Raw genomic sequence first — 12,323 nt, 5'->3', positions numbered from 1 at the left:
GACTCTGAATAACTTTTAGCAACATACCATGGCTAGCATGGTTAATGGACATTCACACTGAAACAAAAAGATTTTAAATTCCAAAACGAATATGGTCACTTGTTATTTTGGCTATTTGTCAGCAGCAAGGTGCTGTAAGAAACCTGTCTCTTGGATCATGAGGGTTGCATTATGTTCTGCCTTTTGAGTAAGCTTACAAGGAAGCTGCTGTTGTGCAGACCACCACTCAGGTTCATATGCCTGTATTTTGGATAGCAGCTCAAATTTAAGTAGCCACAGGAGATTATGGGAAGTGATTAGCATTGCAAGAAGTGTTAGATTAGTATTAAAGCCACAACTGTCATACATGTGCCATGTCTCCAAGACCCAAATTCACATGAGTGCAGCATGCGTTTGTACTCAGATAAGGGGTTGTAAGCTTGAAGTTTTCTACTTCTAGCTTGGTTTCTGCAAGTTTTCTTTTAAGCTGTATTTGGTGTGTAGGGCTCATTAAATTAAGAGTTAATTGGTCTTGCTTTCCCCTCACACTGCCCCTCCACCCTTTGAGTCTTGATTGGGATCATCAACTCATTTTTATAAGCTGTAAAGAAGAAATAGGGGTTGTAAGAGCCACCTGTGCAGTCTTGTGTAGAGTCTATAGTTAACATGATACACACAGTGGCTGAGGGGGATTTTAAGTTTCCATAACAGACTTTCAAGGCTTGTTTGTCAAGATTGTTTTTTTGTTCTCTTTATTCAATTTGAAGCAAATACAATTACTGTATGTATAATTGTTTGGAGGATCCTGAAAGACAGATACGGGAAATCAGAGGGGTTCTCAGTAAGTGGTGCTAAGCTCCAGCAGCTTGATAGGAAATTGAATGCAAATATACCAAACATCTAAGTGTTCCTGAAGTCTAAAAAACATCAATGCCACATCAGGAAAGAAATTTTGTCCTCTTTGGAGTAGCTGTCTGATATATCCATAGCTCATGGAGAATCTGGACAAGTAAATACAGAAGAGCCACCATAGTACTCTTGTCAGCCTTACTTATCTGTTTAGCACAATAGCAGCAACAACGAATCCCTAGGGGTTACAGTGGCCATTATGACCAGGTCTTCATCACAGACCATATCATACTATACAATCTGAGCAGTGTTGCAACATTGGGTTGTTTGATTTCTGCAAGGTGTTTCCCCTAATCTTAAACCCCTGAGTTTACAGTAACACCAGTCTCAAAAGAAGAGGACAAATTGAAGTTAGATACTCTGAAACTGAGTGAACTAACTGGTAAAGTTAGGATTATCAGGCTTGCACTTAACAGAGTGAAGAGGTTCTATTGTCCACTGTCTTTTATTTTCTTATTTTAGTACATGTGATCAACTGAGGAATTAGTGAGGGACATACCAGCTGCACTTTACAGTTTGACAACCACAAAAATAGAAAGCAACTATACAACTTCTGTTTCACAAAACTAGCTTCCATTTGTAACACATTTGACAGAACAGGATTAGCTGCAACAAGTTACGGGGCTCCAAGTGTAAAGTGCTATTTTGGTTAAAGTAGCTAAAAAGCAATTACTACAACATTGATCTGGGTGTTTGGTAGTTAGACTGGTGGTATCTTCTGAATCTTTCAAGTCAAGCTTTATGCTTCTTGATGAAGCTAATGAGCCCATTTGTTGAGCCATCATGAGATGTCACTGGAGCATCAGAATCTAGTTCTGGTTCAATTTTCTTAGCCAATTGCTTTCCAAGTTCAACTCTGCATTTTATGGAGAGGGAGAAAAAAATTAAGTTAGTACAAACTCATTTAGGCCCAGGCCCAGACCCAGACTCAGATATTTAGGTACAAACCCCAGATTAGATGCTACTGTGATCCATGAAACCTTGCTTAGCTGTGCCTAAACTCACTCAACACCTAAAATTTCAGGGGAAAAGTTCCCTAGGTGCCTAAAGTTTTGGCCTCTGGGCATACACACTGCTGCCTTGTTTTAGGTGCCCAGAGCCCTACCTCATGCCTAAGCAAGGGAAGAGAGGCATTCCCCTGCATATCTTACCAGCCATGGGCTACTGGATAGATCCCCATTCAAATCTAGCCAGAGGAGGTAGTGATGCGCTCTCCCTTAACTTTTAGCCCCATGGATATTAGAGACCTGGTCTCAGTTTCCCCTACCTGATGGGGAGAAAAGATTTGAACAGGGGCCTCAGGATATTCTGAAGAGGGGGTCCCTCATTCTCTCCTGTTGAAGCAGTTCCACTTTGGATAAATTAGAGTCATGAGAGCAGCATAGGACAGGAATCTGGTCTCCCACCTCCCAGATGGGTGCCCTAACCACTGGACTATAGAGGAGTTGTTGTTCCTCACCCTGGTGGCACCGCCTCCTTTCCAGACCTCACAGGTTAGCCTCACAGGAGTTATGCTATTCTAGACAGCATTACAGTCTGCAGAGACCCCTGTTCAGCTTCTACTTCAGTGTTTTGGAAGAATAATGGTAGCACAGCTCTGTAGGAGAGGTGCAGAAAGTAGAATCTCTAGATCAGTGCACAGGAGCAGAGTCTTGGATCTCTGGAGTGGAGAACAGAGTCCCTTGTAGAGTCCTGGGCTTTATAGGGCCTCATCCTCTTCCACTACCCTCTCAAAAGGAAGGCACAAGTTTCATCTGAATCTTATGCACATCCCAGCCCCTCTACTTCCTCCTGGGAGTTTCTACATGGGAGAGTAAGCTATGAGCCATATAGTCAGTGGTAACAGTGACAAGGAATAGCACTGACTGGCTCCTAAGAAAGGCTAGTCTTCATCTGAAAGGAAGAAAAGTGGGGAACTCCTCAAAGGGCTGCTGTCCTTCAGCAACATATACATGACCCAGGAGGCAAAGAAAAGGTTTATTTAGTGACTTGGTAAGTCAACCAAGTGCTGTCCATGACTGCTAAGTCAAGAACTAGGATATTCAAGTGACTAGTGATTTTAAGCACCCAACCTGAGAGCTTTGAAAGAACCTGAGTCAGAGCCAGGTGCTCAGCACTTTCTGAAAATCAGGCCCTGCAAGAGGTCTCAAGTTTCAGCACTTCAGTCTCTGGGGGGCCCAAATTAGTCCCTTTAAAAAAGTTTTGACCAAGATGTACCTCATGTGACAGTGGAGGGTATCATTTGAAATAGAGCCTACATTAGTGTTAGGGCTCCTAGGTCAGAGGACAACCCTGTGCATGTTTTCCTGACACAGGAAAAGGAAATCAAAAGGTGGGTTTTTTGGGTGCTTCAGTATCTTGGCAGCTGCTGTGCTGTCATATTGCTTAGTATTAGTTTCCATACAAAGAAGGTAATCCATGTTTACCCTTTACTCGAAGGGGATTGCTTTTTGTAACACTTTCTTGGTCTTCTCCACCTCTAATATTTCCATAAGTATTGCTGAGAACACCTATTCTTCTCCCTCTTCCCCCTCCTTCCATGTATAGTTTCTTAAAGCTAATAAAAGTAGAGGTCCCTTAATCTTCCCTCAATTCTGTTGTGATGCCATGCATGGGTTTAACAGTGGATAAACACATCTTATTCCATAAATAGACTTGCCTTTTTATGTCTTTAGAGCCACAGCAGAAGCTTTTGCACTTTGATGAATAGCACAAAGAATATGTAGCTGACTTGCTTTATTACCTTAAGCTTTAAGAAAGTGAGAAGTTGAGTGCCATAGTTCATAAGGATTGGAAATAGGTTAGTAAGACTTACCCCCACTGGTCATAGCTATTAATATCCCACACAACTCCTTGAACAAAGATCTTGTGTTCATACATAGCTATAAAAAACAAAACCAGAATTAACTAAGCCTCTTCAGAAAAACATCACTGAACATTACTAATAATGAGACATATTTACCAATTAAGGCTCCCAGAATGAATGGAGAAAGTTTTGTAAACACAATGGAATTAGTTGGGCGATTTCCTTCAAAGACCTTTCAAACAAAAAACAAAGTGTTACATCCCAAACAGAGTCCCATATCAGAATCACATGAATCTATTTTTCCAGGCCCCTAGTATCAGTCACACACCAAGTTATGTTTTATTTTAATTAAAGATTGTAGGGAGCAACATGAAGAGTATTAGAAGGAGATAATAGCAATTTCAATCTGTTGGTCATCCCCGTAGACCATATTGTAATAAGTGTGTCAGCATAATAGTTGTAAAATGTCCTCTCCAAATGCCAGGAGCATGTACAGTAGAGCCCTGCAACCCAACCAAAGGGGCTCAAGTGTTAGGTCCTGGTCAGATCAGGATGTTGCCACCTAGCTGCATGGGGTGATGCTGAGTGAGTGTGCCAAAGAGTTACAGTGCCTCTTACTCTGCAGCACACAGAGCAGGGGGCTGCAGATGATAGGAGCAGGGCATGGTAGCACAGCTGTCGCTGTGCTGACTTCATGGGCATGGGTCAGGTTGGAAACAATTCTTCCCACTTGGATTTAGGTTATGTGGGATTGGGTCGTGTTTGGACCTAAAAATTAGGCCCAAGCAGACTCTTACATACACAAGTTCAGACTATGGGGACGACAGCAAGTGCAGTAAGATCAGGCTTCCAGGGCTAGACATGGAAAAGCCTGTACTGTCTGGGAAGTGCTGCAAAGTTGCAGTGTTCTGTTAACACAACAATGACAGTTTGGTTTTTAAAAAGGAATTTGCCCCATAGTGAGACCTCCCAAGTCAGTCACTGAATCTCCAAAACTTCAACATTTGCAGCTTGCTGCTGTTCATGTCTAGCCAACCGCCACCAGAGGGCGCCTCATTTCTCCTAACCTACTACATTTAAACATTTCTATAGTACCCACCTATTGTCTGCAACACACACAATGCTTCTGACACCAAAACATAGTGTAATTTGAATGACAGTTATCACCACACTGATACCTTATGTGGAAGAAGTTTCTCCAGAGGATCTCCACTCAGCCCAGTAGCCTGCAGTTCTTTTCGAGCCTCATCAGCAGTCTTTCCTTTCATCAAGGCTTCAGTCTGAGCAAGAAAGTTGGCCAGAAGGATCTAATGGGAAGAAGTTAGATATTAACAAGCTAGCCAAATTACTGCCCTTCTAGTTAATAGTGCTCCCTCTCTATCTAGTGCTTAGAGCCCAGTACTGCACCAGGATTCCATTCCAGGGTGCACAATGTCAGGCAAGTCACTTAGAGCTAAAACTGAGGTACCAGGTACAGTACAACAGAAATATGGTTTCTTTCTCCGAGTATAGTCAGAAGGCTTCTCAGTGTCATGAATATATGACAAGGAGAAAATTTAAAGATTCAGGGCGAAATCATACTTCAGTGGGGCCAGGATTTCACCCCCAGAAACCACCACAATAACCACTGCACTGTATCTACCTCTGTAGTGCTCCTTGTGTTTTCATCCACTTTTCACAAGATTATGCACTTTCTTCTATGCCACACCCCCCACTCCATGGGATGTTCTTAATCAGATGACACACCAAGTCAGCCTCTCCTCAAGACCTGTACAAAGCTAGCCAGCTGAGAAATCCATGAACTGAGACAGAAACCTTAATGTCCTGCCACATACCAGCCCTACCTGAATAAAATGTATATTCTTATTGCAGTTACCCATCATCGCTCCTTTAAGAGTCATGCTACCTCCTCATTGTATCACATGGACTAGTTTGCAAGCACTTCAGGGTGGAGATCACATTCTGTTTTGGGCCGTGCCTATCAGTCACCATAATACATCATTTCTAACGTGCCTAGGAATGACTGAGTGAAATTGCTCGGTCGTCTTTTTTTTTTTTAAAGAAGTTATTTATATTTGTCTGAAATCAGTGTTAACATCCTGTCACAAGAATCTAGAGTGTAATTTAAGAGGAGTACTAACAACCTTCCCCTCCAAAGCTGGAAATAAAAGGGTAGCACTAGGAAAGTTACACATTGCACTGGGAAAGTTAATGGAAAAAAGTCAGTTTATAGTTATGTTAAAAAGTGAGCCAATATAAATGGATGGATTAAACCTTTAATAAATCAGTCCAGGTTCATAGGAGACAATGCTCAGAAGATAAATAGCCTGTTGGTATCTTTATGAATTATTTTCCAAGGATGTGCAAAGCTTGGAGGTCAGGAGCATCTCTTAAGGAAAAGGTTCCATCATCTCCTTTGAAAATTTGACTCCTTGCAATATGCAGACTTAGCCTGATTTTTAAATGTAATTCTATACAACCCCCTCCAACAGGCCACATTTTGTCTGCCTCTAGACTAGAGAGTTGCAAGTTCTGCAGGAACAAAACCTCTGTTTCGTCAGGTCAGATTGTTCTGCCACACCCTGCTTGAGGGGGCAGTCTCAGACATTAAAAATGTGGTCCAGTGTTTAAAACAGATGAATTCTGAAATACTGTTGTGTTGAATGAACTCTAGTCTCTTCAGCTGTAGTAAGAGGAAATATGGCTGCTAATGATTACAAGCACAAGTAGTTTTACCTTGTGATGCAAGCAGTTTCTGATTGGATTTTGGGTCTGGACTGGGATTAGAAAATCGCAGGGGATTATACGAGTTCCTGCAGGGAAGACAATGTTAGAAATCCATGAATACTTTATTAAAATCAAGCAGGAAAAGTTTTCCTAAAAAACCCGTAAATTGACAAATTTCAGCCACTCTAAACTAGTCTAAAACAGCAGCAAAAAGTTTTCCAAAAAATAAATATTTCATAAATTCTTGACCAGCTCTACTTTAGATATTAGTCCTAAATCCTTTTGCTGCAACACCACAGCATGTTGCCTTCTAAGGCCACTGGTTAACAATAATATAATAGGTTGATGGTAAGTAAGAAGCCTATGCCAATTTAGCCAATACCCTGCCCTCAAGACTGTATCAATTCTTCAACCTCTGCAGCATCTGCTGTTCAGAATTTCCTCCCAAACCCAGGTGTTCTGCATAGCTGTCACCAGTTTTACAGTTGTACCTTGATGGATGAGCTGATAAAAGGCATGCTGCCCATTAGTTCCAGGTTCACCCCACACAATAGGGCCAGTATTGTAGTCCACACGAGTGCCTTTCTTGGTGATGTATTTCCCATTAGATTCCATGTCACCCTACAAGCAATGAGGTTAGAAGTTTATAATCAGATATACCCTATAGGTTTTTTTTTTTTGGTTCTTGCGGAGTCTATTAGGCCTGTAACAACTTTCTCCATTTACTTTAATTCTGTTTACTAACTTTTTTCAAATTGAAAAAGATAATTTGGTTTGTTGACATCAGGAAGGTTGGGATGCTAACAAAAATCTGTGAGAGACAGGGTTTTTATGAGCCTCTCTATTGATGGTTGTGAAGAGCCAATAGTTGTATTACTGTGTTACCAAGATAGTAATCTTCCTGAGAACTCTCCAAAATGCCATTATATTGTGTGCAGTGTGGTTTTAGGAGGGTCAATCCCAGGATATTAAAAAGACAAGATGGTTGAGGCAATATTTTTTTATTGGACCAAACTTCTGCTGGTGAAAGACAAGCTTTCAAGCCACACAGAGCTCTTTGCAAGGTCTGGGTTTTCATGTCTTTTCAGGCTTTTCCATGTCTAGCCCTGGAAGCCTGATCTTACTGCACTTGCAGTCGTCCCCATAGTCTGAACCCAACTGTACTTTAACACAGTTCAATACTACATGGAATAGATAGTTTAGCATAAGTAGTTAGCACATATTCTAAGGGACGATTCCAGGTGAAGTGGCCTGTTATATTATGCTCCAGTGATCACCATCAAAAGAGATGATTTATGCTAACAAGCAAAGTGCACCTGACCTCAAAAAAAGGCAGTGAACTATCTATGCACAGACTTACAGAGAACCTTCTGTACAAGCTGAGCCTTACCTGCTGGAAGTAAGCAGCAAAGCGGTGCATGTATTGATCATATGGCAGGAGCGCATGGGTTTCACAGCCATAAAAGTTTATATACCAGACACCCAGCATGGCCAGCAGAACTGGTACATTGTTTTCCAGTGGAGCAGTGTGGAAGTGGTTGTCCTATGTAGGAAAGAGATGAGAGAGAAAACTACAGTGACCAAAGAAATTTACTTCCTTGAATAAGAGGTTCTGAGTTTGGTCCAATTGTTTCCCAAATTGAAGAGTGGCAACAAAAACTGATCTAAGACTGGGAAGGAGGGGTGAGCTCCAACAGAAAGTGTTTTCAAAGCAGTGGAAACAATAAGGAGCTTGGGGAAGACCAGTACTTTTCCACAACTGATTAAAGTCTGTCACCACCAGCAGTCTTAGTAGCAACATTGTACCAAGTTAATAGGAACACAATATTTAACAAGTATTTGCATACTCACCATCCAGTGGGCTCCTGCAAGCAGTTTCTCAAAGTTGTCAAAACCTAACCAAAACAAAGTGTGCATTTTAACTATCACAACTTACACATGGTTTCCTTGGAAAATAAGTCCCCAACACAGCTTAGATTCTTATACACTAAGATTTCCTTTCATTAGTGAAATTTTGAGTTGGAAAGCAGCTTTTTATAACTTCGGCTCTATCTGTGCCCCCAAGGTTGGGTTTGAGTAAGTCTGGGCTTTAAAATTTCAGGGCTCAACTTCAGCAAGTTCTTATATTTTAACCTTAGCCTGAAAACTGAATGAGAGAATAAGTAACAAAGGGAAATGTACACAGAGGCAGCATCTGTTATCAGTATCTGAATTTCTACGGCATAGCTTTCTGATCAGTCTCTGAATTAGAGACAAATAGTTCACCCTAGAAAGAAATTGGAGATCTTTATCAGAAATTTACCTAGCTTGGTTTACATACAGTCCTATCATTATGGTCCTTAACCAGCACCACTCACCAGTGCACATTAGGGACTGGTGCCCTAATCTCCCCCAACTACACTACAGCATTAATTGATAAACCTGTCCCTCTTCAGTATAAAATTCTGAAGAGGAGGAGGAGGAAATGGAGCTGATGATAAAAGCAGTAACTCTACAAAAGCAGCTCTGTACAGACTACTGGATCAAGAGCAAATAGCTAAATCAACAGCTAAATCAGTAGGCCAGCAACATTTATTTAAAGGCAGACTTGGGTTGCTCAGGCAGGTAGAAGGGTACTACCTATCTGCGACTCAGTTAGAATGGAAGAAATCCATTTAGTTTTACACAGCAACGGAGTTTTCACATACTGCAACTCCAATACTCAATCTCAAAAGCACCGTAACTATTTCCTTATGACCTTCAGTGTCCAGGAAATTTTAGTTTTCATTTAGAAAATGAAATTAAAAATGGACTGAACAGAAGTCAAAATATTTTTGACCATGCAAGTGAGCAAGATGCACGGTTGGCCATTTTGTCAAAGGCAAATTTGTGGGTGCAATTTCAGAAGTTGAGATGTGCTACTGAAATCCAAAGAGCCAAGTTATCTATTTCACTATAGATCATTTTAGCATATTCAATGTGTGTAAATCACACTGCTGATCATGCAAGCCATGTAGAGTATTTTTATATAATATGGATACATACCAACATGCAGAGCAATTGAGAGACCAATGGCTGACCACAATGAGTAACGGCCACCAACCCACTGCAAATACAAGATTGTTTTAGATAGCAGTAACTTTTCATGAGGATTCTGTGTTTAAACATATGGCAACAAGTTTTACTAACTCCTCTCATATTGCACTCTTTGGATATGAAATAGAAATTTCCAAATTCATTTTCGCTCTTCAGAACACAAGTTTTTATTTTAATACAGGATGGAGATGTGTCCTTCCTTGTTCTGCACACCCATACCAGACAAGCCAGACTATTTCTGGGAATGGGTTAGTTTAACTGGTGGAACAGACAGAAGATCCTTACTTTTTATGGGTTGCAGAATAAGCTACCTTAAGTGTTCAAACCAAAATGTAGTTCCATTTATTTTTACAGAATCACTTTTTGGCAATGTGGGACTGTGTCCCTTGTCTATGAAGGACCATCAGTTTGGTTATATTTGGGGGGGGAGGGAAGGAGAGAGAAAGGTATTTCTTTAATAAAAATCTTACATATCAGAAGTGAAAACAAGCCATTCCATAAAATAATTCTAGAGTGATTCAGTGATCCGATTGCTGAATATGCTTGGTATGTTTTATGTGCACCCATTAGGAGGCAACGTGTTTGGAGGCTGTCAGCCAGTGAGATCAAAGTTTGTGGTCCAGTGAGCTGGCAAATCACCTGGTACTAGCTTCTACCTCACTTCTAGCTGCTAACCTGAATCAAAGGCAGCTAAATATGCCTTAACTACTGTCCTAATGTTACTTTTGCTTGTAAGTAAATCCTTGTGTCAACTACAGCAATGTGAAGGCATTACAAATGGGAGAGGTGGTGTGCCACACACTGACAAGTGGGCCAGGCTACGAAACTGTTCAAGAATCCTTGTTATAAAGGGTTAGACCAACCTGAATGTTAAATAGCTTTCATGGTTTCAACAAGAAACCTTTAAAACCTAGTTTTAAATATGCTGTCAGGCATGTAACAAGGAGCAATATACTGACCTGTCTGATGTCGTCAGGCATAGTTCAGATATATTACTTTTTCCACAAGGTTTGAGATGAAGGTCCACTGTACTTACAATTTGTGTCTGTTACTAAATATCAGATCAGATTCTGGTTCTTTGATATCTGACCTTTACTGATCTAAATTATATACAGTAGAGTGCGACAGTCAAATGTCACAGCTTATAATAACTACTTGTAAGACCTACACTTGGAGCAATGAGCTATCTCCTGTTACTCAACAGCTGTCTAGACAGCACTGCATACAGAAAGCTCCTCTTCTGACCTTTGATAGGGAGACAAACTGAATGGCCAAGATTGATATATATATTTCACTACTTTGACATGTTCCCTCAATTTGTGGTTAGGATTTTAACATATTACTGTCTTAAAGCACTAGTGGATTTGTTTTAGTATCTTTTTTTGGTGTGTGTGGGGGGCAGGATATTGACCTTTTAATTTGGCTTTTCTGAAGCAGGTTAAGTTATTCTAACAGTTAGCATCTATTGCTTGGTGTTAAACATTTACTTACATCCCAAAACTCAAACATATTCTCAGTGTCAATTCCAAAGTCTTTAACTTTAGGCTAGAATAAAAAATAAAATGGGTAAATACATTCATATTAGAGAACACAGATGTCAAACAGCAACTCCAGGATGCTTATGTAGCTGAAGTTATAGTTAGCTTAAAGATATTATTCCCTATATAACTAAAGTACACACAGACAAACATCTCCCTGACTTCATATTCTGGGTCAGAAGTTTAAAGCCTCCACCAGAAAATAAGCCATGATTGATCCTGTGTTCCTCCTGGTCAATGTACCATCTGTCAGCGGTCCCAAAAACAAGAAGTTCAATTTAGTGGTGTAAATGGATCAGAAAATTGGTAAATGGAAAGTAGTGTAATGAATCAACATGGCATTCAGTGTTGTTCAAAATTAATAGTTTACATGCAGCAGAGTCAGAATGGAAAATGGAACTTTAAAATAGACTTGCAGAAGGCTTTGAGGTAAATGCAGACCTTTCTCATCTTATTATAGATGTTCTTACTCATTGCAGTAGTTTTTTTACACTGCAGACCCTTTATGCTTGCAAATTTTCACTCTACATACCCACCAAATACCAAGACTATGTGTTACACTACTTACACCTAACAGCTTACTTTCATCAGTGCAGAACTCGGCCCAAAGATTTAAATGGTGTTAAACTCAATACCAGAACCTTACCCAGGAGTACATAACTAGTTAAGCAAGAAGTGGTACCCTTTGTTAATAATGGGGCAACCATATGAACTGTAAATCAGAAAATATGGAGTACAGATTTTTTTACAACATTTGATCTAAAAGAAAAGTAGAAGTATATAAAGCAGCTCTGAGCAATATTTCCCATCCTAAATAAGCCATCCCTTGAAGGCCCTTTGGAGACTGCATTTTCCCATAATCCACTACTAGGAATAATTCTTCTCTTGTACATGAAATTGTAAGACTCCCCCGTTTCCAAGAGCAAGATGATCTTAAAGCATGAGGTATTGTTTTCACACCTACACATTTCCACACCTTACTGGATTTTAATTAAGTTCATTTTTAAAACCTATAGCATAGGTCTAAATAAAAAAAAAGTGTTATACTTACGCCATTGGTAGACAAGGCAACAAAATGCTTGGCCACAGCAGAAGGCTTTAATAAAATAAAATATAAACTAGTTAAACAGAACACTGCTAAATATTTTGCATTGCTGATCAGCCACAAAGCTGGTTTATGCATGTTGACACAATCAGGACTGTTCTTTTGATATTTGCTTCTGCTGGCATTAAGAAAACATGGCTGACTGTTACTATTCATGTATATTTGCTCTGTCTGTGAACTTGAC

The 12,323-nt window shown here is 40.2% G+C and overlaps 1 protein-coding gene across 1 annotated transcript in view; it reads right to left on the bottom strand.

Moving 5' to 3' along the window:
* Window positions 1–714: 714 nt before the first annotated feature.
* The window catches only part of GPI (glucose-6-phosphate isomerase), a 28,574-nt gene continuing 16,965 nt past the window's right edge, over window positions 715–12,323 (bottom strand). Inside the window, exons 8-18 of the mRNA XM_084644442.1 lie at window positions 12,086–12,130; window positions 10,988–11,041; window positions 9,446–9,506; window positions 8,273–8,316; window positions 7,812–7,964; window positions 6,913–7,042; window positions 6,431–6,507; window positions 4,873–5,001; window positions 3,851–3,926; window positions 3,704–3,770; window positions 715–1,744 (exon numbers count right to left, since the gene is read on the bottom strand). Of these exons, the coding sequence (XP_084500568.1) occupies window positions 1,621–1,744; window positions 3,704–3,770; window positions 3,851–3,926; window positions 4,873–5,001; window positions 6,431–6,507; window positions 6,913–7,042; window positions 7,812–7,964; window positions 8,273–8,316; window positions 9,446–9,506; window positions 10,988–11,041; window positions 12,086–12,130 (960 nt within the window). The 3' untranslated portion in view covers window positions 715–1,620. The remainder of the gene's footprint in view (window positions 1,745–3,703; window positions 3,771–3,850; window positions 3,927–4,872; window positions 5,002–6,430; window positions 6,508–6,912; window positions 7,043–7,811; window positions 7,965–8,272; window positions 8,317–9,445; window positions 9,507–10,987; window positions 11,042–12,085; window positions 12,131–12,323) is intronic.

This window comes from Lepidochelys olivacea, assembly GCF_965140295.1.
Source record: "Lepidochelys olivacea isolate rLepOli2 genome assembly, chromosome: 12".
Lineage (NCBI taxonomy): Eukaryota > Metazoa > Chordata > Testudines > Cheloniidae > Lepidochelys > Lepidochelys olivacea.
This window is presented reverse-complemented; position numbering and strand designations above follow the sequence as displayed.